The sequence below is a fragment of the Danio rerio genome, chromosome 25 (genome assembly GCF_052040795.2).
Source record: "Danio rerio strain M-AB ecotype USA chromosome 25, GRCz13ab, whole genome shotgun sequence".
In the NCBI taxonomy this organism is placed as follows: Eukaryota; Metazoa; Chordata; class Actinopteri; order Cypriniformes; family Danionidae; genus Danio; species Danio rerio.
The window spans coordinates 34,286,509-34,312,759 of NC_141045.1; the positions used below are offsets into that span (position 1 = coordinate 34,286,509).

A 26,251-nucleotide genomic window follows, 5' to 3' on the forward strand; every position below is an offset into this window, starting at 1 on the left:
TTGGCAGATTTGCATCTCTACTTTTTTTTTTTTAGTTCCGCTTCCTGTGAAAGAACAGCATGACGGTAAAAAAAACAACAACAGACGTTTCATTCTGTGGATGAATTACTTCAGATTTTTTGGGATGCTTTGGGTAGGTTTTAGTACTCGTAGTCACTTCCAGCTCTTTGTTTGGCTGGGAATGTACGGGAAGTGTGTCTGTGTGCTTTTATCAGAAACGGTCTGCGTGCTGCAGCTACGGAGGGCTCTCTTCTGCGAGTCCGGGCTGGAGTATTTTTTACGGTCACATCTGGGCGTCAGAAACCTCGGCGGAGAAGCTGTAAACACCGAATCAGTGGACGACAGCCTTGAAGAGCTCCTTCCACCTCTGCCTTCGTCATAATCATCATCGTCGCAGCACAGCGCGTGATATAGAGTCTTGTCGTAGTAATGCAGGCGTCCTCCAGATCCGAAGAGCCAGGTTGCTTTGGGGCTGTTTGGGGCCTTCAGGGGTCCGTTGAGGGCGGGTAGATCTCCACAGCTTCTGCGGTATAGCTCTAACTCTTGTTTCTTGGCCGTGTTTGGGTAGCGGAGGGTATCTAGCAGAGGATTGTGCAGTAAATGGTTGCCGGATGAAGTCTTGGTTTGCAGGAGGTCACTGCGGTCCTCGCTGCAGCACACTAGTGTCAGGTCGTCATCTGAGTCCAGGTCGATGTCAGATGTTAACTTGTCAATTTGAGCCACAACCTGAATGGAGACAAAGAAAACTGGAGTAAATGTCTGGATGAAGCACTTGTAGCTTGTACAGTTTCGATTCTGGAAACTCTGGGATTTGTGGATCTCATGTTGGATTTGGACACTATAAAGTAATCTGATGTTTGGCAAATAGCATATAAATTCATCTGTGGATGTCATATATTTCAAAATATTACAGATATATATTACAAAAATTCTACTTATATCTGAGAAAGGTCTTGTTTTAGGAACAACAAAATAATAACTTGACTTCTAGTTGATCATTTGCTATTAAAAGAGGCTTATATGAAAGGCAAATGCCTCTAGATTACGCTTATTTGACCATAATATGATCATGCCTTGATTTTTAATGATTTAATTAGGACAGTAAGATCTGACCTTGCTAAGACAAAAGTCTTGTCACTTAACAGAAATGATGTCCAGTATAAAATATAAAGTCATGCTGCAGTGGAAACAGAATGAATATTGTGTCTGACTCCATCATGAGCTTGGAGGACTGCATCCATACATCTCTACAATGACTCAAATCACTGATTAATAAAGTCATCTGGAATGGCAAAGAAAGCGTTCCTGCAGGACTCCCAGAGTTCATCAAGAGTCTTTGGATTCATCTTAAATGCCTCCTCCTTTATCTTACCCCAGACATGCTCAATAATATTCATGCCTGGTGACTGGGCTGGCCAATCCTGTAGCACATTGACCTTCTTTGCTTTCAGGAGCTTTGATGTGGAGGCTGAAGTATGAGAAGGAGCGCTATCCTGCTGAAGAATTCGACCTCTCATGTGGTTTGTAATGTAATGGGCAGCACAAATGTCTTGATTCCTCAGGCTGTTGTTGTTGTTGACATCGACTCTGCAGATCACTCGCACTCCCACATACTGAATTTAACTCCAAACCATGATTTTTTCTTTACTAAACTTGACTGATTTCTGTAAGAATCTTGGCTCCAAGTGGGTTCCAATATGTCTTCTGCTGTATTTGTGATGAATGGGATCTGCCACTTTTACAAATAATAAACAAGAAATCAAGTTATTATTTGTTGCTCTTACAACTGGGATCTATGACAAGACTTTTATCAGATAGTGTATATTATTTTTCAACTATTAAAATTACAAATATGTTATAGATTTCTGTATAAAACAAATGATTTTTCTACCAAGCAGAGCTTCTAGTTCAGGGGTGGCCAACCCTGTTCCTGGAGAGCCACCTTCCTGCAGATTTCAGTTGCTACCCATATCAAACACACCTGAACCAATTAATTAGGACCTGAACACCACGTGATAATTACAGGCAGGTGTGTTTGATATGGGTACCAACTGAAAGCTGCAGGGAGGTGGCTCTCCAGGATCAGGGTTGGCCACCCCTGTTCTAGTTAAAGGATTTGTTCAACCTAATATTAACATTTTGTCAATAAATGCTCGCCCTTAAATTGTTCCAATCCCATGAAACCTATGTTCATCTTTAGACAAATAATAATAATACATTTTATTTAAAGGCGCCTTCCTGGCAACTCAAGGACACCGTACAATCAACAAGAGAAATCAAAACATATACACAGCAATAGTGCAGATAAAAATTAATTAAGTATTAAAAGCCATCTTAAATAAGTGGGAGTCTTTTGAGTCTTGATATTAAGATATTTGAGATGAAATATGAGACCTCACTCATCCTCAATATACAGAAATGATCTTGAGTTGTTCAAAGAATGTCCAGAAAAAGGAACCAAAATTGCTTGCTCAAAAATGTAGTGCAAGAGGAGTAAAAGTATCTGTTGTAAATATTACTCAAAGTATGAGTAAAAAGTAGCCCTTTTAAAAGTACTCAAGAGTAGTGAGTATAACACTGGGAAAGGTTGATCCGTTTACATTTAATTTGCGCGTGCGTGTGTGTAAACGTAATATTCTGTAGTGCATTTGGTCATTGTTTAAGGCCATTTTGGTCATCATACAGTAAAAGTCCATCATCTTCCCATCAGTTACATTAAGTCTGAACAGTCTCTGGGTCATTGCATGTAAGTATCTTCTTGGACATTTTTAATCGGAGATGGCCAAACTAGGGCCCACGGGCCAAAGTTGGCCCATTGTATCCTTTGATTTGGCCCCCAGAGGGAAAATGATTGGGTTGGGGAATGCCTTTAACAGAAATGCATTTCTCATTTCTATTTTAATGTAACCTTTTGTTTGTATGTTTGTTTGTTTGTTTGTAAGCAAACTGAAATGAAATGTTTTAATTAAAAGTCGTTCATAAATCAGATCTTTAAAAAATTTACATTCTGTCACTTAAAGAATAAAAATCAAGGCAAAAGCAGGTTCAGCATGACTAGTGTATTCGGCATTGAACTCCATTATTGCTTCCAAAAAATAGAATGCATTAGTAAATACAATTGAAGTATTTTTTTCTATTTATTTATAAATATTATGAAATAAATTAGGAAATTACCCATGGCAACTTTCATGTAATACAGTTTGCTGTATTTGCTTTCAACCCACAGCTCTCAATCAAGCTTGAATTTTGGCATGTCTTGAGGTAGTTCAGTATGGTGCAATATGATTTGACAGGAATCACAGGACTGATTTTTCTAATCTCCATCGACAAGAAAATATGGTAACACTTTACAATAAGGTTCATTAGGTAATGCATTTAGTAACATGAATTAATCATGAACAACACATGTACAGCATTTATTAATCATAATTGAACATTTACTAATGCATTATTAACATCCAAGTCCATGCTTGTTAACATTAGTTAATGCACCATGAGTTAACATGAACTAACAATGAACTACTGTATTTTCATTAACTAACATGAATAAATACTGTAGTAGATGTATTGTTCATTGTTTGTTCATGTTAGTAAATGCATTAATTAACATTAACTAATGAACCTTATTGTAAAGTGTGACCGAAAATATAAAGTAGTGACTGCAGGTGGAGTAAAAGTACCGATACTGCACTAAAAATGTACTCAAAGGAGAGTTGTAATGTAATGTAATGTAATGTGTATTTATTTAGCGCATTTATTGTGTATGGCCATACACCCAAAGCGCTTCACAATCATGAGGGGGGGTCTCTCCACACCACCACCAGTGTGCAGCATCCACTTGGATGATGCGACGGCAGCCACAGGACAACGGCGCCAGTGCGCTCACCACACACCAGCTATTGATTGGAGAGACAGTGATAGAGCCAATTCGGTGGAAGGGGATGATTGGGAGGCCATGATCGTAAGGGCCGATAGATAGAGGGACTTTGGCCAGGACACCGGGGTTACACCCCTGCTCTTTCACGAGAAGTGCCATGGGATTTTTAATGACCACAGAGAGTCAGGACCTCGGTTTAACGTCTCATCCGAAAGACGGCGCCCACTGACAGTATAGTGTCCCCTTCACTTTTACTGGGGCATTAGGACTCACACAGACCACAGGTTGAGCGCCCCCTGCTGGCCTCACTAACACCACTTCCAACAGCAACCTAGTGTTCCCTAGTGGTCTCCCATCCAGGTACTGATCAGGCTCAGCCCTGCTTAGCTTCAGTGAGTAACCGGTCTTGGGCTGCAGAGTGATATGGCTGTTAAACAGTACACATTTTTAAAACTACTCAGTAAATTACAATTCCTGAAAAAACCACTCAATTACAGTAATCTGAGTATTTGTAATTAGTTACTTTACACCACTCCATTTACTATGGGCACTACAGTGTTATTCGTGCCATAAAGTCAAAAGCACAATATACTATCTTGCTCATAACAAACATGTACTCTAATCCAGAATGGAAGACATATACAAACAAAGTCATTTTTACAGTTTCTTTGACACAAATAAAAAGCGTTCTTGGCGTTTCTTGTGATTACAGTTGAACCACTGACATCAGATGGAAAGTTTTGACAATATTTTTTGTTCCTGTTCTGAACATCTAGGTACCATTGCGGTCCACGAAGGAGCTCTCAGATTTCATCTAAAATATCTTAATTTGTTTTCTGAATATGAACAAAGGTCTCAGCGGATTGGAATGACATGAGGGCGAGTAATAAATAACAGAATTTTCTTTTTTTTTTGTTGAAACAACCCTATAATGGGAATTCAGTGAAGTGGCACATCTTGTTACATCTTGTTCATGTGCTCATATTTCCAATCATCTGTCAGTCACGACCTTGAAAAATCTCAATCTGTGCATGACTAGTTTACTTTTACAGATGTTGCTCAGATGTCTCTTACCAGGCCCGTGCAGAGACCGTCCAAAGGGCATGTGCAGGATAAATTTTTGGAAGAGTTTAAGGGAAGTGGGGGGGTGGAGCGTACTGAAGAGCGGTGTTATCGTGCGCTTACTGATCAGCTGTATGGCGAGTGGATCGTGCCACTTCTCAGCCCCACATGGAGAAGGAGAAGGAGCAGTCGACCCTTACGTCGCCGCCTCAACGTGTCGAATTTTGAATAGGAGTGAATGGGAGGGCAGACGTCGAGGTAGCGGCGACGACACATAAAAAACATTTTAGGCGGCGACGTAGCGGCGACGCACGTAAGAAAATTGCAAAAGAAATTGACGTGTTATACAGCTGTGTTGTCGCTCGCGTACTCAAGAGCGGTGTTGTCGCGCGCCTACTGAAGGGCGGGACCGAAGGTGTGCCGCGTCGCGGGGGCACTTTTCATAATTTTGGAAGGGCACTTCCTATCAAAGACTAAAAAGGGCATGTGCACTGCACAGGTTGAGCCCTATGTGTGCACGTGCCTGTCTCTTACAATAGTTTTACATCCACAATATGTTCAGGTGAGATTACAGCAATGATCTTTGGTGAATGCAGTAAGTGACTGTATGATCATCAATAACGTTACCTGATTAGCACAAAAGTTCAGAACATACAAAAACATAAACTAAATCATACCTATGAAATGTTTTGCCTTTGTGCTTTGTTTTCTTTGTTTGCTCGTTACTACACCCGTAGACAGCGCTAAAGTCCCGCATCTTCTCGTAATAACCCTGTCTTGACTAGTGCAGTTGAAGGACATTTTTCCTGGAAGCACTGTACCAATGTGGCGGCGCTATTGACGCATGCTCAGGTTCCCTATGCGATATCTAGTGTATACATCTATGGTATCTTGTCAGAAACCAAAAGTTCAGTATATATTAGAATTTAGCTCTTCCACAGTAATGTGAGCAGTATTGGTGGCATCTCCATTTATTAGTTAGATTCTAGCATAAACCTTCATACTTTACAAGCGTATATTTGCTTTCACAGCATCTTTGCAACATGCTGACAACACAAAGCAAACTCTTTCAGTCCTCTACGACGGTGTTTGAGAGTCAAACCTTTGTTCAGGCAGTTCAAAATCGCTTTCTCCTTTTAGGAGACAATAACTCAATTTATTTGCACTTTGATCATTGAAACTTTGCAGGCCTTTTATATTTGCGCTTTGAAACAGCAAGGTAATGAAAGTAATGAAGGTATTGCCTGAAAAACATAATGGGGCGATATTATGCAACAAAAACATTCCTGAAATATCTGCTTTTTTCTTCCTCGAGAAAAGTAAGTACAGATCTGGGACAGCTCGAGGGTGAGTAAATAATGACAGAAAGTGCAACTGAGTAAACTAAGAGATGATGAGGTTTACATCTAGCAGCAGCTTTCAGATTGCATACTATTATAGTACAGTACACCATAACATTAGTCTGCTGCTAAATAATACAGTTGTAGTAGTATACATGATATGACTTTGGCAGAAGTGCGAGGTAAAAGTAGATCACTACACTGACATTTGAGCAATAATTGCTCATTAAGTAAAGCAATATTAAATACGGGATTTGTGCAGCAGTCGTCAAGCTAAGCACACAGTTCAGCATAATGCAAACCCTCAATTTACCAATATAAAAACTCTTCTAAATCCCATTATAATTGAGCATTAAATATTTACAAGTTTCTCTCTGTTTCTTCTGGCTCAAAAACATGTATATTTCAAACCAATATTTACAATGCCCTTCTAGTTGCACACAGTACAATGCATGCTGAGAACTAGATTTAGAAATGCTTTGCTCAGCTTTAGTTAAGGTCATTAACAAATTATTTATGTAGCAACCCAAACCTAAATGTCTTCTGTTGAACTGAATGCAACAACAAAAATATGTTAATCATACATTTTAAAAAGCTTGCTGTTACTTTTTAAAGGGTCACGAAACACCAAAGCACATTTTTCTTTAGATGTTGACAGTTATATATGTGTCCCACGCTTCTAAAAACAGTATTAGGACACATCTATTTCACAAAAAAAGTGAAAATTGGTTGTTTTTGAGTTATTTTGAGTAAATTTGGTTCTGGTTTGAAAATAATTTTTGAAGCTGTATTGGCTGGTTCAAAGTGACGTCTTTGAGTAGACTTAGTTGAACCAATCAGCGCACTCTATAGTGAATGCGGTGCAACTTCATTAATACTGTCGCCAACCGTAATTAAAACAAGTGGAAGTAAAGAAGTATTGTTTGGAGACATGGGTCGATAGCCGATGGACACGTGGCTGCGTGTGGGCTTACATTGTGGATTACAGTGGTCAGCTAACATGTGACAACAATATGTTTGTAACATATTGTTATAATTTTTTTACCTGAGAACTTTTCGCATCTGGAAATGGTGAAATCTGGACTTACCACTGGACTTGTTGATTTCGATTGTCCTGTCTCTACAGATTTGGTATGTGTGTGATTAGTGTTTTTTTGTTCATGTTTATTCAAAGGCAAAGTTATTTAAAACTATTACCGTCGTGTAGTATTTTTGCTGCATGACAGGATAGTCTGTACAAACGCGGCTGTTTGACGCTATTCTCTGCATCTACAGAGAAATGCAGAGGGGTTTTATCTCCCATACAAAGTGCGGAATCAAAAATTCCAATAAAACTTCACTCTTCCAGCAGCTCCTCGCATCCAATATCTTGTTTGTCACGGGGAGCATGCATGAAATGTTCCTGAATGAAAGTGAAACTGCCAAACTGCAGTTAAAGTCCACAAATTAAGAATGAAACACCCAAAATTACATTAAACTCTGGAGAAAATGTGGATATCGTGGCAACAATTTAATGAAGTTAATCGAATTATGTGCTATAACATGTAAAACGGGATCATTAAAGGAACATTCAAAAAACTCATGTAAACAACCTTCATCGTATTGTTTTATTCAGATTAAGGCAAATAATTTGATTACTGATGTCCATGTAAACGTAGTCGCTGTCTTTCTCCCCTGGGTCTGTGTTTGTGCGTGTACTGAAACTCCCCTTTTCATGTGGTTCATGTCCCTTTAAAGGGAAGGTTTTAAAACACAGGGGAGAAAGACAAGTGACTGTGTTTACATGGACATCAGTAATCAAATTATTTGCCAAATTCTTAATTTGTGGACTGTAACTGCAGTTTGGCATTTTCACTTTCATTCAGGAACATTTCCTGCATGCCCATCGTGACAAACGAGATATTGGATGTGAGAAACTGCTGAAAGAGTGTAGTTTTAATGTAGTGTTTGATACTCCATGGCGAATGAGAGGAAAAAAACTCTGCATTTCTCGGTAACTTAGATGCACTCGGTAGGTAGCGTCACAAGCTGTGTGTGTATAGACTATCCTGTCAAAAAAGCAGCGAAAATTCTAAACAACGGTAATAGTTTGATTAGTTTTATTTGATTAATAATTACTAAATCCTTTTGACTAAGGTATGTCTTTAAACACTGATAGAGAGCGGCTGACGATACTTACCAACTTTGACTTTGAATAAACAAATAAAGACCACTGCACTCTCATAGCGGAAAATAAAAACAAAACCTTCGTTGAGCACAATAATAAACACAACACTGACGACCCGTGTCTTCAAGCAATTCTTCTTCTTCCACTTGTTTTGGCAACACAACGTGGCGTCTCTCTGCCGTCTGAACACTGCAACAGTTAAAACAGTCTTTGAAACGATCATGCATATTAATGAAGCTGCACCTTATTCAAAATAGAGAGCGCGGATTGGTTTGAACCAAGTGTTTCTCATGAATTAATGCTGCACACTCGTCACGATGCACTCGCCAGTACAGACATCCAGTCTACACACTGGAATACACGCAATGATCTAATGGCCGTGACGCAGCTTCAAAAATTTCAAAACAAATTTACTCGAAATAACGCAAAAACAACCAATTTTCACTAATTTTTGTGAAATAGATGTGTCCTAAGAGTGTTTATAGCAGCGTGGGACACATATATGACTGTCAACATCTTAAAAAAAAGTGTTTTGGAGTTTCATGACCCCTTAAAGATATCAGACCTGCAACTCACCTTGTAGATGATAAAAATGTAGCCCAATCTCATGTGAAAACTATTTTAGAATGTTGTACAAGATTTCATTCAATAAAAATAATTGTATAAAATACATTTCCTACAACATGACTTTTTTTGAAAACTTAAAAAGTAGTAGACAAACAGAAAATGCACAAATCAGCCTCCAATTCACCAAAACTTATAAACGAAGTAAACTATAAAATAAACAGGAGCGCCATATTTGAAGGAGAAACTTATGCAACATGAATGGAGCTGAATATTAGAGAGATTTTGTGTTGCGCTAGTAAACAACCATCCAGCAACTTTCCAGAATACGCTGGCTACCACTTACAAAAAAAAATCTGTCAGAATGGCTTAGCAACACCCTGCAATTCCAATGGTAAACTTTAAATGTGTAGTATTGCTGAGAAGATACCAAGATATTGCATATTATTTTCTCCAAACTGACTGTAGAATCAGGATGTGTAGCTGAGCTAGGCCATGAATAATATTAGGTGAATAACTGTACACATACTGTAGCTCTACCAAAAATTGGCATTTTCAGGTCAGCATTCATCTGTACTGAACATGCACGGGGTTTTTTGTGCCGCTGCATGTGCAGAACTCACACATCCTTATTCTAATAATCTGATATGACAATATTTGTATGTATTTCAAATGATATGGCTCAACCAAACACGGACTTGCATGGACAAACGAACGATACAGATTTTGCCAATGTGCTGTGATCCAGATCTTTAGAATCCACATGACTGTCAAGAATAGATGCAGATTAAAGCTTTTATTCAACCAACATCATTAGCATTAAAATGAGGCTCATTATATATTCATAAACGGATGCTGACAGATTAAAATCTTTGTATTGGGTGATTTGTGTTTGAATGAAATGTTATGCTTCATATTTTCAGTGATCGACATTTGAAGATCGATGATTACAGAGAGCTGAACGGATCTTTTAATCCCAGTTGCTTTGTGCACGTCCTGTCTTGTTGATATGATTATATGCGTAAAGCTACGGTCACGGAGTTTGTGTGTGCGAAATTTTGTCGTATAGCGCTGTGAAAAGGGGAGGGATTACACAAGATTATTAGACATTAAAAAAAGTGAGCGTGTTTTTAAATTCTGTCCAGAGAGGTCGTGCTTTGATCCATGATTGGTCTCACGCAGTCAAGTGGTGCGATTTCAAAGGTTCACCAAGCTTGAACTTTGCACAGCGACCTGCGAAACTTAACGCATGACCCTGCGTTTCCGGTCTGACGCATTCGCGTGTGTATGAATGGAAGTCTATGGGAGGAAAAGCCCAGTGTGACCGCAGCTTTACTATGGAGACATGTTATTACGCGACTGTCAATCAATTCGGTGGGTGGGGGAACGTCATGTTGCGGTCAGCCTCAAAATGGGAAGGATCCACTTTTTACGTCAGAAAATTGTTAAAAAAAATAGTCTTATTGTTTTTATTTAACCCCAATGTGACTGTAGACACGCTATAACTGCACACAGTTCTGTCTGAACAGCTCTCAAAAGATGATTTTCATTATAGGTGCCCTTTGTGAAGTTTATTCATGAACTAATTTCGAGAGGATCACGCGCTTATGATTTATCACGGCCGGTCTCGTATTTGCTAATCACTATCTTCCAATCATATGAGCCCTAAGCTACTATAAATAACCACAGTTTACATTCCGTTTTATCTTCGTTTGGAAGAAACCCCCCTTCCTCCCCTATTCTTCTCCTTTAAGTCTGATCGAGCGGCACGGCGGCCCAGTGGTTAGCACTGTGAGCCCCACAGCAAGAACACTGCCAGCCCTGGTCCCACCAGGCCGGTGGGCGTTTCTGTGAGGAGTCTGTATGTTCTTCCCGTGTCCGCGTGGGTTTTCCCCGGGTTCTCCGGTTTCCTCCCACCATCCAAAGATATACAACATGCATAACAATCAAGCATTGTCTAACCCTTTTGTTCCCTTACCTACTGCATCCGGGGAGTTCTGAGATCCGCCGAGCTCAAGCTTCCCTCTCGCTCTGCCAACGGGAGGAAGCCCCGGGCTCGAGGATCCCTTGAGCTCGGGGCTCTCTCCCGGGACAGCATGCCAAACAAGCTTTTTATAGATCATCAGCTAAGTGTGAACTCTTGAAAAACCCCAAGAATGGCCTTTAGGCTATGCTGTTTCACTTAAAACTATATCAATAAAATTTTATGAAATTAGTCAATTTAACCTCAAACAATTAGAGGAAATCAAAACAATAAATGCTATTAAACTCACGTTTGTGTGATATGACCGAGTGCTGTATAAATGTCTCAGTTCAACCATCATTCCTTCCTCTTTATATAGAGATTAATTGACGTCAGGCTGTAGCATTGTATTAACTGATAATTCAACAGCCCCGTTGTAAATCATTCTGCTTATACTAAGGTTTCCACGCCGAAAGATACTGTTCAGCTGTTGAATTTTAATACTTTTATTATTTTAATTGTTTTCAAGCAGCTTCTGTGTGTAGGACTAGTTTATTGTCTCATCCAAAATATCAACTCATCCAAAACCTTCTGTTTAGTTTTGATTGCTGTAGCTGTGAAATAACTGAAATAATTCAGCGTAGTGATACGAAACGGTACTGTGGTCAAGTTCTGCCTGGAACTACCAACACGATCTCACAGCAATTTGTAACTTTTGATTGTTGTATGCAGGGCCGGCGCGTCCATAGAGGCGACCTAGGCGGCTGCCTAGGGCGGCAGTATAGAGTGGGCGGCGTCCGCAACACCTCCCTTACCACCCGCGTCCTCAGTTATGTCCGCGACACCTCCCTCACCACCCGCGTCCTCAGATATATTCGCGCATAGACGACAGAATAGAGAGGGCGGCGTCAGCGACACCTCCATCAGCACCCGCGTGTCGGGCGGCAGAATTGAGGTCCACGACACCCGCGCGTCCTCAGTTATATCCACGCATAGGGCGGCAGAATAAAGAGCGCAGTGTCCGCGACACCTCCCTCCCTCCCTCAGCACTCGCGCGTCCTCAGTTATATCCGTGCATAGTGCACCGGAAAAGAGGTCCGCGACACCTCACTTCATTTTCATAACCGATCACTTTCGTTTTCACATTGGGGTTGAGGGCGGCGTGATTGTCCTCTGCCTAGAGCGGCAGTTCAGCTTGCTCCGGCCCTGGTTGTATGATTAGGTGAGATCTCATTCGTACAATTTAGTATGACTAGCTTATTCCTCAATGACGGTAGGTTTTATGGATGGGATTGGGTGCCTTCTTTTTAAAATCGCACATTTCCATGTGACTGAATTAACCACTAAACTGACAAGACGTGGACAATGGACACACTATAACTGAACACAGTTCTGTCCAAACAGCTCTCAAAAGATGATTTTCAAGTGCATAGGTACCCTTTAAACCCCGAAAATGGCCTTTAGGCTATGCTGTTTCACTTGAAACTATATAATTCATTCATTTTCTTGTCAGCTTAGTCCCTTTATTAAACCGGGGTCGCCACAGCGGAATGAACCACCAACTTATCTAGCACATTTTTACACAACAGATTCCCTTCCAGCCGTTACCCATCTCTGGAAAACATCCACATACTCATTCATACACACACTCATACACTACAGACAATTTAGCCTTCCCAATTCACCTGTACTGCATGTCTTTGGACTGTGGGGGAAACCGGAGCATCCTGAGAAAAACCCACATGGTAAAATGGTTACATTTCCCCATGAGATCAGGCTGGAACTACATTAGCTGTTCATATATGTGAAAATAATACACACCCTTGCATTGAATGTTCATCAGCCAATCAGAATCAAGCATTTAGCGGCCTCAAAGTACAGTATAATCCTAGTTATAACCTCAATCTATTGCTCAATCACTGTTTCAGCTGTGGAAAGATGTAGACAGTAAAACAGCTAGGAAACAATGTCACATTGCATTACATTTACCTCAGGCAAGTCATTCAGTATCTTAGCAGTAAAGGAAAATGAACCCAAACTAAACACTAGCACTGTAGCGTAAATACTCATTACGTAATTTTGTGTACTGTCGCACCCCTAATGTATACACATTTATGTGTCTGTACATACATCTATCCTTCCCTCCATCTAACCCCATTTCACCCCCTGGCAGTGGAATACTTAATATCTGTTTGTGCTGAAGGGAATTTGTCCTCCTGCTGCGCTAGTAACTGCATCTTACATAAGAACTCAACCATACGCTTATCAATATTCCTTCTCTCGCCTTACTCAGAGCATGGACTCAAGGCTGACACGCACAATTCAGACCCAAAACAAAGCACAGGAGCGGAGATCTCGCACGGTTACATTATGATTAGTGCGGCGTGCGTATATGAAGCTGTAATGCAATCACATGGCGCCACTTACAATTCATTACGTGCCTTTTGTCAATGTTAAGCAGCTTAGGATGCGTTTGATTCCTCTGTATTTTGATGACAAAGCACTGCGTTGTTTTTTTCTGAGCTTCTGATTTCAGCGCCTCTGCCAGACTCGCTCATCGCAGGATGTGGCAGGGCTGAGTGTTTATGATATAGCAGATCAGCTATTCAAACGGCGAACCACAGGCTGTTGGGATTCGGTAATGAGCAGTCAAACGTAAACAGGAAGAAAAAACCCAAATGACAGGCATTCAACAGCCCCAATTTCCATTCGCAGCGCACCTGCTGCTCCAAAGAGCACAATACACAAACAATGGCAAGCTTTTCTCAGACAAGCAAGGACTGTACTGTATTTGCGAATGTATCACTTAAGCGGAGTGTGGTTATCAGAGAGAGAGAGATGTTTTGGGACTGTCTGGCAGAGGTATTAGATCATCTCTCGTGGGGTTGTGCCCTGTGCGCTGCTGTCAGACGCTTCATGTTTAATGCATCGCTGCCAACTGTACACTAACTGATTGGAGATCAGAGTGCTGCTCGACTGGGAGATCAGCTGAGAAAACTGTTGTGGAGAGTGTTGTGACATGACAGGAGCCGTGCACGCTGCAAAGCAGAAATGCTGACCTATAGAAATTCACAAGTGTCATGGTCATTGTAAGAGGCGCTGCTCATAACTATTGGCCGGAAGCCATGCAGATGAACACAGTAGCCCAGTAACAGCCATGAAAGCAAAGTCAGTGGGTTGGAATCTATAGAAAGCGTGGAAGAAATTAAATATAAATGTGATTTTTGTATGCTGCAATTAGACCTATGCATTTTGATTATTAGTTTTAAAAAGGTAGTTTTTATAGATTTAAAGAAGGCATTGAATACAATAAATCATAATATATTGGTAAGTACATTAGAAAGGTATGGTATTGGAGGAGTAGCCTTGGATTGGATAAGCAGTTATTTAAAAAATAGGCAACAATTCGTGTGTAACGAGGAGACTGACAGGGAGGGATCCATTTTGCAGTATTTAATAGACACAGTTCAATCACAAACATACAACACGCACTAAAGTGCGAACTCACATCAACAGCATTCAATATTGGTCGAGGGGCTGGCGGCTGACAGACACAGGGTGATATACCAGGCATAGATCAGTGGCAGGCGGTGTGGTACAGAGTCCGTATAACAAGCGTGGGTCGAGGGCAGGCAGCGTGGTTCAGAGTCCGTATAACAAGCTTGGGTCGTGGGCAGGCAGAAGGCAACTCAGAGTGAGAAACAGTCCAGGGTTATGCACAGGAGATCAGGCAGGGAATACCGGTCAGAAATGTTGGCCATGGCTGAACAAGACTTCGCAGTGAGGCGTTAACGGAATTCAGTTCTGATGTGTGCACAATCAGTTTAGGTGGATGATGTAATGCTTAGAAGTCCGGGGATGGCGGCGTCTGCTGGCCAGCGAGGGGAATGTCTGGGACCGAGTCGGTGACATCGTGGACATTGGCAATCATAAATCTTCATACCTAAATGTAAATTGTGGCATACCACAAGGATCAGTTTTAGGCCCAATATTGTATATAATTTACAATAATGATATGTGTAAGATATCAGAGTTGTCTCTTGCAAAGCTCATTTGTCCCATGTAAAAACAGAAGAGATAATAAAAGAAGAAATAAGTTTAAGTAATAGACGAATGATGTGTGTGGTGATAAGATGGGAAAGTAATAAGCTTCATCTTGCTCCATCTTCGACCGTGTTGAAATGCATTTTTGTTAAAGAATTTTCATTTGATATTTCTGTTCGAAACTAAATAAATCAAATCAAAAAATAATGTTTTTTTTCTCTTACAAATCGGATATTTTTCAAGAAACATATTCTTAAAAATGTTTACTTTATATAAATATTTTTGTTCAGTGAAAAAAAAAATCCGTTCAGAATTCTATCACCAATTCTGTTTGTAATTCTTTTGGAAAGAATTTTTATGGACAGAATTTCTGTGCGCAGCCTTGGGCCGGAGGGCGTCCAGTTCGGGGACCACAGGATTTTATCTCTGTTGTTCCCAAATAAGGTTGTTCTGTTGGCTTCATCGAACATGAACCTTCAGCAAGCACTGGGGCGATTTGCTGCAGAGTGACGTGGCTGAGATGAGAATCAGCACCTCTAAGTCTGAGGCCATGGTGCTCCACTGGAAAAAGGTGTTTTGCCATCTCCAGGTTGGAGGAAAGCTCTTACCCAAATGGAGGAATTCAACTATCTTGAGGTTTTGAGTGTAGGAAGGATGGAACGTGAGATTGACAGGCAGATTGGTGAAGCAGTAATGCGGTTAATGTACCGGTACATTGAGGTAAAGAAGGAGCTGAGCCGTAAGGCGTAGCTCTCGATTTACCAGTCAATCTATGTTCCTACTCTTACCTATAGTCATGAGCTTTCAGTTATGACTGAAAGGGCAAGATCTTGGATACAAGCAGCTGAAATTTGTTTGCTTAGCAGGGTAGCAGGGCACATCCTTATAGACAGGGTGAGGAGCTCTGTCACCCTGAAGGAGCTTGGATTAGTGCTGCTGCTTCTCCACATCGAGAGAAGTCAGCTGTGGTGGCTTGGGCATCTGTTTCGAATAACTCCTGAATAGCTACCTAAGGAGGTGTTCCAGGCATGTCCCATCAGGAAGAGGCGTCTGGGAAGACCCACGACACGCTGGAGGGACTATGTCACACAGAAACGCCGAGGCTCAAACCAGCGACCCAGCGACATTCTTGCTGTGAGGCGACGGCACTACCTACTGCGCCACTGCGCCGCCCCTCATCAATATTAAATTTTTTTTTTTAAAGGATAATAATTTATGCAGTCATGCACGTGTTTTGACTGCTAATATACCAGTGATTTGATGCTTCACAAACGTTGCAAAGACCTTTACGATATGAAAATGCTTTTTTGGTGCAAAATTAATGCAGTTATTCCTTACGCCGATTAAAAAAACTTGAGTAGGCCTAGACTAGTTTAATAAAGACAATCTTTTCTAAATGTAGAACTACATGCATTGATATGCATTGAAATACATGATGAATTCTCTTGACACAGGAAAGTGTAATGCTGCGTTCACACCAGACGCGGAACGCGCGTCAAGAACGAGTGATTTACATGTTAAGTCAATGCAAACGCGCGAATAGACATCCTGCGGCGCGATACGCGTGAATGGCACGGTGCGAATATCGCGATACGCGCGAATGGCGCGGGGCGAGTTGAGCATTTTGCACGTTTGAAGTGCTTAACGAGCGTTTCGTGCAAATCTCTCGAGTTCGAAAATCTCAACTTCAGCGGACATTCGCGCCGCGTTAACCAATCAGAAGCTTGCTCTTGTGGGGGCGTGATTGTGACGTAGAACCTGTTGGTGGTCTCCCGGCGGAAATCCTTCCAGGCGACACCGACAACAAGTCATCAAACTGGGTTTGGCTCAGTCAGAAGCACTGTTGAAAGCCTCCGTGATCCAGGTTCAGTTTCTGGAGGAGTTTATGAGCTCACCAAGCTGGATGCACCTCTGAAAGCATGTAGTGGACTCAGACACGACCCTAAACGTATCGACGCTGTTTTTCAGCCTTCATAAAGCACATAAACACTGTTATTTTCTTCATAAAATCCATGTTAGCATTTTAGCAACGAAGCTACAGTCACTGGGCAGACAGAAGCCCTGCCCACCACGCGAATCCGCGTCTGTTCTGAAGTGAATTTGTTCACGCGGCTATTTACGCGCGAATAGCACGATTTATCTGCACGTTCCGCGTCTGGTGTGAACACAGCATTAAGCCTGCAACTCAACAAACTAGCCAGAGATCAGTTATCAAGATTAAAAGGTCCAGGATCTGCAAAATCATCTTAGATCATTTAAGCGAGGTACAAAGAACGGACCCCTGGACATTACTCAGACAGAAACATGAAAACAACAACGGACTGATAGCCAGCAGTGAAACTCAGACATTTTTATAGCCCGCAAAACAGGCATCACCTGGAACTCTCTGATTAGGTCAGCTGATCAGACGGCATGCTACCTTGAAAAGGTAAACAGACACACCCACCCATGCACGCACACCACAACACATACAGTACGTCATAACACATAACATACAGGAAGAACACACAGACCCATGAACCGTGACAGTGTAGAGTGTTTCACAATCTATAATAAATGACCATTAAAGCAAAAAGTCAGTTTAGAGTTTTATCCAAATCCCTTGTCTAAATCTAATTAAGTAGCTGGTGCAACAAATCCCTTGCGATTCTAAAAGCGACAATCCATGTGTGTGTGTTTTTTTTTTTTATCTGATTTGTCTCTCAGTCATCTTACCTGCAGAACCCCAGGTCGTAGAGTCAGATAATTGCCAAACCTTCCCTGAAGGCTTTTTAAACAGAGTGTTTGGAACAGAGTGTGAGTCAGAACAATTTGGCCAATTTAAACTTTTTTTTGCGAGAGGAATCCTGAATCCAAAGCAATGAGAAACAAACCCTTTACCACCAATGGGCTTCTTTTCCACGGATTTTCATCTGGGGTTTTGCTAGAGGCTCCAACACATCTGATAGATCTTACCTCATACATTTTTCATCATACATTGCTGACTATTTGCTTTGAAAATAATCCCCATATACATTTTCATATCCATCTACATATACATTTATGCATTTTTATGCAAAGTGACTTGCATTGCGTCGAAGGTTTGGCTGGTTAAATATGGGAGAAAAGTGCTTCAATCCACATCGCATGCTGTATTCTGACAAAATAAAGATTTAGAGTTAAGTTCTGCTCAGTATGTTCTTTGGTGACTTTTGTCATAATGCTTTAGTTGCATTTAGTGTTGGACGACGTACGAAATTTTCAGATCGCCATATCATTTTTTTTTACTTATTTAATAACCTACTGCATTTCCATTACATTTGATATTGGATAATAATTTAAACCAATGTAATGTAATGTGTATTTATATAGCGCATTTATTGTGTATGGCCATACACCCAAAGCGCTTCACAATCATGAGGGGGGTCTCTCCACACCACCACCAGTGTGCAGCATCCACTTGGAGGATGCGACGGCTGCCACAGGACAACGCCGCCAGTGCGCTTACCACACACCAGCTATTGGTGGAGTGGAGAGACAGTGATTGAGTCAATTCGGTGAAAGGGGATGATTGGGTGGCCATGATCGTAAGGGCCGATAGAGGGACTTTGGCCAGGACACCGGGGTTACACCCCTGCTCTTTCACGAGAAGTGCCATGGGATTTTTAATGACCACAGAGAGTCAGGACCTCGGTTTAACGTCTCATCCGAAAGACGGCACTTACTCACAGTATACCGTCCCCTTCACTTTTACTGGGGCATTAGGACTCACACAGACCACAGGTTGAGCGCCCCCTGCTGGCCTCACTAACACCACATCCAACAGCAACCTAGTGTTCCCTAGTGGTCTCCCATCCAGGTACTGACCAGGCTCAGCCCTGCTTAGCTTCAGTGAGTAACCAGTCTTGGGTTGCAGGGTGATATGGCTGTGGCAATGCATATCACCGCGCTCTTGCAGCTAACTAGACGCTGAGACCAAAATTATTTCAAACAAGACTTGATGCTACAGTGCGGCGCAGGACAGGATTTGAGTGTGACTTCGGGTTCATGCCGTTATCCTAGGCCAGCGGGACTGCCGCAAAATGAATATAATAAAATGGACGAAGGCAAATTAAATGATATTTATTTACGCACAAATTAAACAAGGATACATTAATGCCCCGTTTCCACTGAGTTGTACGGTTCGGTTTGGTGCGTTTTTACGGCCGTTTCCACTGTCAAAAGGCGTACCGAACCAAACCGTACGACTTTTTCGGCACCTTTTCGAAAGGGTACCAAACACAAGAAAGATGTTCTCGTGAATGGGGTAGGGGTGTCCCAATTCTCTTTAGCTTGAAGGCGTAGGGCCAAGGGGAAGGGGTACAACACATTAATAGCTAGATGAAGGCAGGATCAAAAAGATCTGCAAATATTAAGGAAGGCCTATAAGTGAGCAGTGCACTCGTTATTTGTCAGGGAAGAATTCCGAATCACGACAAATGTTTGACCGTTATCCATGGAATAAGAGACAGCTGAAAGACAGATGAGTGTATGGCAAAACTAATAACAGTAACAAGATGTCAGTAGTAACAATAAGGCTCCGCTGCAAGGTGTGAATGACAGATGGAGGTGTTAACTCAGGCAACAGCGGCAGAGCTACCGGTGATGCCTGAACTTGGCCAAGGAGACAAATGAGACAAATCCAGTGGAGCTGTGACTGAGATGATGAGACAAATGCCAGTCTGGGACACTCATAGACTCGGTGACAGTAATGAGGCAGATAGATATCCACCCGAGGAAAGAGATTAATTAAGGAGATGTCCTCTCACATCATGCTGAAAGCAGTCGGCCAGCACAAAGAGAGATAACTGCAAAGGAGACGAGACGCTGACAGGTGAGAAGATGAGGAAATCGGATGCGCTCTCGCCAATGTCGGCCTATTGTCTGATACGCCGGGTGATAATTAGGCATCACAGATGACATCTTGCTCGTATGGGGTGTCATTCTGCAAGTCTTTCTGCTTGTTAATCTATCTGTTGGTTGCTGTTTGGGTGACAAGCTGTCCAGTCAACAGCCCTAGGTGGACGTATCGCAAGGGCATGGATGTGTTTTTGACCTTGTGTGTGTGTGCATATGAAATATCCTCCCTGTATTTGCGTCAAGTGATCATTCCACGTAGATGCTTTGAAGCTAAAAACACACACTAAAATATGCTACATCTAACATCAGATAGTTGTCAGTTCATTGTAGTCCTGTCATTCCTTGGTTACTAGGGGAATAACAAACTCCAGTACACAAGGGGGCAGTAGAGTTTTTTCTAGAGTTCTTCAGGGCTCATCCTTGAAACCAAAAACCTAAGGCCGAACAGAGTGGGTTTGGGTTTAAACAAAGACTATAGATACACAAAGACTCGCATATTTACATTAATTTGAACGAAATGGGAATGGTCCATATGGCTGCCACATGGAAGAAAGTCCCACCTCTGGTCAAAATAGGCAATAGTCTTTACAGCATGGGTCTCAAACTCGATTCCTGGAGGGCCGCAGCTCTGCACAGTTTTGCTCCAACCCTAATCAAACACAGCTGATCCAATGGCGTTTAAGACTACTACAGACTACTAATCAAGTGTGAGTTGGAGGTGGTTGGAGCTCAAATCTAGAGTCGTTGCCCTCCAAAAATGGAGTTTGAGACTTCTGTATAGTCTTAAGCCTGGTTTATACTTCTGCGTCAAGCGACCGGTATAACCCACGGCACAAGCAACACGCGTAGCTGTGCATTTATACTTCTGCGCGCTGTCTCTGTTGGTCTGCATTAACACTTCCAGGACGCTAGTTGGTAGTGAAGTGTTAATGAGTCTCTGTGTCGAGTTTCTTCACCTGTGTTTTGTTCTTTCTGAATGCTTCCGGGATGTACAAGTGGCTCAAACTCGCTCATTTTGAGGCAGAACCGGCGGTCGTGCAACAACTTTAACTATGAGGTAAACACAAAACAAAAGTTTCCATCCGGAGCTCCTTCACGGGACTCCACACTTGTAAACAATCGCTCCATCGGGGTCACACCATTCGCGCGACTCTCGGTCCCACTCAGACTTGTCAGCGCTACCAAGCCGACCAATCACAGAGCTTGCGCTACGCGTCAATGCGACATGTAGTTACATTTTTTGAGAGGTGCACGTCAGTAACGCTGAAGGCCACGACGTAGGACTATGCGTCAACACCGTAGCATGTGTTTGACGCAGAAGTATAAATCAGCCTTTATGGTTCTTTGGGGAAGGGATCTGCTTGTTCCAAGTGTGCCACATGCCTGCTTTTGAGTGAAGGTCCTCTTTGTTTGATCGGACCCTGGGTGGCTGGCTGCAGTACAAGTCATAAAGCCCGCCTCCTCTGTGTTAATGAACGAGCCCAAAATAAAAATGAAAAAATCATTAGACTTGCAATAAAGATAGTTTTGTCTATTAAGGCACTGGTTATCACGCTGATATAGGTTTAGGTCTTCATTTTTGTAAACAGTATGTTTTTAGCCAGTTATTTAATGCTATAAAAATGGGGTGTGTCATTATGATTGACAGTTGTGATTGACAGTTTCTTGAAGCAGACCGTTGGAGCTTCAGGAGGAGATTGAAATGTGTTTATATTAGATTTCTGTGTTATTTTACCATGATAAAATGAGTTGTTCAGCAGTAAACTATACTTTCTGACCTGGTGGAACACTGTTTATTCAGTAAGGTCAGGGCTTTATCGGGCTTTATTAGTTTGCTGATACATGCCTAGCCATGACAGGGAAAATACAGGTGATTGGATCATTATCTAGCAGTAATTCCCTTTATGGGTCTGAAATAATAATTAGGAACACAAAACTAATGTCAGCCGATCTCCACATTGATCTCCTGTAAAGCTATTTGAACTTGATTTAAAGGACTTTTTTAAGTGCTGGCATGTTATTGAGTTAATCTACTGAATTTGCTGTTATTTAGCCCTTCCCCTAAGCCCTACACCTTCAAGCTGAAGAGAATTAGGGGAAGAGCTAAGGGGTTGAATTGGGATTGGGCAATGATGACGTGTGCAGGTGTTGTAGTGGTGTCCCATTTCTTAGGGGTAAATTTTGAAGCCCTTCCCCTTCACACTCTGTTTCAAGGGCCAAGGAGGAGTAGGGGTACAAAAACAGAGTTGGGATTGGGTCTTAATTGCAAGTTAATCAAGAAGTATTTGAGATATTAGGAATACCCCATTCATTCAGATTGTACTTTGATATGGATGAACTGCCCTGATGCATTCCAAATATAAGTGTGTAAAGCGAGCCTTGTCAAATACGGTTTGAAATGTGTCCTCTGCTTTTAACCAGTCCAAGTGCACACACATATTTTAAGTAAGAGGAGTGAGAGCACACACACATAAACACACACTGTGAGCATACAGCCGGAGCAGTGGGCACCTCAGCTGGCTATCAAAAATGGAGAGAGTGTGAATCGAGGCCGGAAATCAAACCAGCAACCTTTTTCCTTACAAGCCAAACTCGCTATCTATTAGGTTACAACTGCCCCTTGAGTATATGGCCGGTTTAAAACTGTGATGTGCCTCAAACGTGGACCAGGTTCTGCATTGGTGGCCTTGGGTCTCAAGTCATTTAAAATCAATGTGAATTTTACCAATGCACCTAATAAGACTCAAAAAGTTATAGGATACAGTGATCTCAAGTGATTGACATTTCAGCACTCCAGAGCACCCGTTCATTTTGAGTACACTTTTTTTTCTAAAAGCAGATAGAAAAAGAACAGGTTTATAACATTGCACAGACATCCATCTTATAGAAATGAGATCCATCAGAAAAGCACTCACTTCATTACGCTGCGTGTTCAACCAGAGCATTTCTTTTTTGTGTGCAGAAGCCCTTCAACAAAGATGAGGTAAAATCCAACTGATTTATTAGGCTACTCATTTCTTTTTAATCAGGCTATCACGGTTGTTTTTCCAAACCACTGCTCACAATTGAACGCTGGACCCAGAAATAACATATTCAGAGATAGATTGTATCAGACAGGCGACAATAAGAGGTAATAATAAAGAAGTAAATGAATAAATTAATATAACTGCAGGTAGGCATGGGACGATAACCGTTTTCAAGGTATACTGCGGGGTGGAAAAGTCAAGGTTTTTAAAACCGCCAAAATTTTCTGCTCTACTGCTAATATAGTATATGTACGATTTTTTATTTACATTTTTTGTTTTGTGTTTAGAACAACAGTATCTCCAGAAGAAAATATATCCAAATTGCCGTTTTAAATTGTAAAGAAATCGGTGTTTCTGAAACTAATAAGGACAGCAGATAAAATATTTTGTGCTCAAAGGGGGAAAAGGTTTTAGTTTTTTACCCAGTCGTTTAAAAAGGGCATCTATTAGATCAGTAATCACATTAACGTCAAATGAAACCGTGATATTTTATCCAAGGTTATCATACCGTCAGAATCTTATACCGGCCCATGTCTTACTGCAGGTTATGCTCACATTGATGCTGTTTAAGTTTGAGTTCAGCTGGGTTTGAAAGTAAAGGCTGTGGGGTAAGTTTGGACTGGGTGTAAAAGTTGTTTTTCTTTTCGTAAAAATTTAATTAAAAAATTGTGCATGTCAGGTTGTGGCAAGCAATGCTTGTGTCAATTTGGGTCAGAAGCAAATTTTAGGACTCAGGAAACTCAAGTTCAGTCCTTAAACATTTTCAAGCAATCCTGAAGAATTACGTTTGATTTTCAGGTGTGTTTGTTTGAGGATCACGCTCCAGAACCAGAGTTCATTCTTGTTATAAGTTGCTAAACATATTGTTAAACACTGTTGTTTAGGTAGCTACTTATGTCCACATAGTTTAGATAGTATTATGAATTGCCTTCTTAGGATGCTTTCACACATGTAGATTGATTGTTTTGTTCCGAAACAGGGATTAAAATTGTTAAAATGTTTATTTTTGTTCTTGGTGCGCTTCGCTTTCACACGGCAACATTTTTAAATGGACCAAAAGAGCTAAAACAAGTGACGTGCGTGTAAACTCTCCTCACATTGGTCAGAGTTTCACCGTTTATTTTGCAGAGTCCCGTTCAGCTGTCATGCGTCCTTATTTAAATTTATGACGATGAGAGACATTATAAGCAAAAAAGCTGCATTTTAATTTTGAATAGTGACATGCAGACATCGTCACCAGATAGAAATCAGAAGTAAGACTCTCTCATACATAGCCGTTGGCATTATAGGCTTTACATTATAGAGGGTAATAACGGATAAACCTAGACTGCAGGTCGGTCATTTCGGTCAACGGATAAATAGCTCTCGTTGATAGTTCAGCATGCTTTCATTTTCGTATTTGACATGAAATGCACATTTACAGGTAGGAATGATGGCATCCTGCCCCACACATCATTCTCTCTTCATATAGTTGTATATGCCTATTACACAACCATAATACAGCCTGGTTCGTTAATTTATTGGATCATACTAGTTTCTCACTACAATCGATCCGCTTAAGAGTTCATTTCAATTGAGCCGAGACCACCTTATTCAGGCGATCTCGGACGAATTGTTTTAGCGTGGATCTGAGCATGATTGCTGGATTCACATATGCCAAACAAACTGGGGGAATGCACCAGGTTCCGAAACAAAAGTCTAGATGTGAAAGCACCCTTACTGTTATTCTGCTGCAAGCCAGTTTGCAAAATCAGTAATGCATAGCTACTTGTGTAATTTAATAATATGTCACGTCTTACTGGGTAATATGTAGGGCTCATGCCAGGACCAAAGACACACTAAAGGTAGCTTGCAAAGCAGAGGTGCCCAATTCTGTTCCTGGAAGACCATTATTCTACACTCTCAGAAATAAAGGTATGCAAGCTGTCACTGGGGTGGTACCTTAAAGGCCCATATTAATACCTCAATGGTACATATTAGTACCTAAAAAGTACAAAAGTGTTCCTCTTAATTTTTTTAGGTACTAATACATACTTTTGAGGTACCAATATGGACCCTTTAGGTACAAATGTGTACCTTTTGAAACGGTACCACCCCAGTGACATCTGGCGTACCTTTATTTCTAAGATTGTACAGTTTATTTCTGATTGAGCACACTTGAACCAGCTAAACAAGTCTTGAAGCATTCAGTTAAATCCAGTTGTTGCAAGTTGAAGCTTAACTCAACAGAAACTCCAGGATTAGGACCGGACACCCGTTCGTTTAAACCCTGCAGTCTCTAACCTTCAAAATAGGCCTTGAATCAGTGTTTTACCTCCCGGAGCTCTTTCGCCACGTCCTTGAGTTCAACGAGAACTTCCTCCAGCTGTTCCATGACCATCTTAATGTGCCTGCGGATCTCCGCTCGCCGGTCAGGGCTTCTGCTTGCTTCAGTCGGTCCTAGTGCTGAGCCGTGAAACATCCTTCACACGGGGAGGACAGCGGCAGCCAGGAGGGGACAGGACACCGGGCTTCATGTCTGAAGCCCACCACAGTGTTGTTTGACCCTATCTGAATGAAAGAACCATTCTCAGGTCTGGGCATCTTAGCATAGCTGTTTGAGGAAACGCTGATGTTAGGAAACTTTTCATTCAGTCCAGGAACGTCCAGTATCTCTCAATACGTTCAGAAAGGAAGAGAGCATCAAGAAAAAACGCAAAAAGTTTCAGCACTGAGACAAACTGCTCTCAGCAAAGCTTTGATCAATTCTGTATGATGTTAAAATTAAATCAAACAGCAGCATTTTCAATATGAAAGAGTCTTTGTTCTTGAGACAGCCGGAAAATAAATAAGTAAAACACCCTTTTGAGCTTTTATTTCGAGAGGTTCTTGACATGCCGAGCATCAGTCTACTACCTTAAGTGGGACATCTTTAAGTCCTTTCACTGACTCTCCACATCTACGTATGCATCCTCATCCAGGAGAAGAGCCTTCAGTGCTGAAGCCATCAGTACTTGATGTGAGGAATACATGTCTGCCAAAAAAAAAAGTGCACTGAGAATAGTAAGAACAAGTCACACTGCCAATCGAGCAAGAAAAAAAACGCATCCAACGTGACACCTGGGAGGAAGAGCCAGAAATTGCTTCACTCAGAAGTGATCCTGACAGATCCTGCAATGAAGTACCATCAATTGGAGACAGAGAGAGCTCCGGACATCCAATTCAAGACAAATCATGCAGAATATCTCAGTAGTTCTCTCGGCTTGTGTGGCTTTGGGTCCGGAAATGATGCCGTTTGGACTTATTGCTGCTCCATATGTCTATAAAAAGCTTCTGCAGAGTTGCCAGGCT

At 41.5% G+C, this 26,251-nt stretch overlaps 1 protein-coding gene across 1 annotated transcript; it reads right to left on the reverse strand.

Moving 5' to 3' along the window:
- Nucleotides 1–25,499, reverse strand: LOC101884359 (inhibitory synaptic factor 1). The gene is given in 3 exon segments (XM_087312546.1): nucleotides 1–179; nucleotides 181–726; nucleotides 25,236–25,499. Coding segments are annotated over 3 exon segments (732 nt in total). The 5' UTR covers nucleotides 25,383–25,499; the 3' UTR covers nucleotides 1–140.
- Nucleotides 25,500–26,251: the final 752 nt, after the last annotated feature.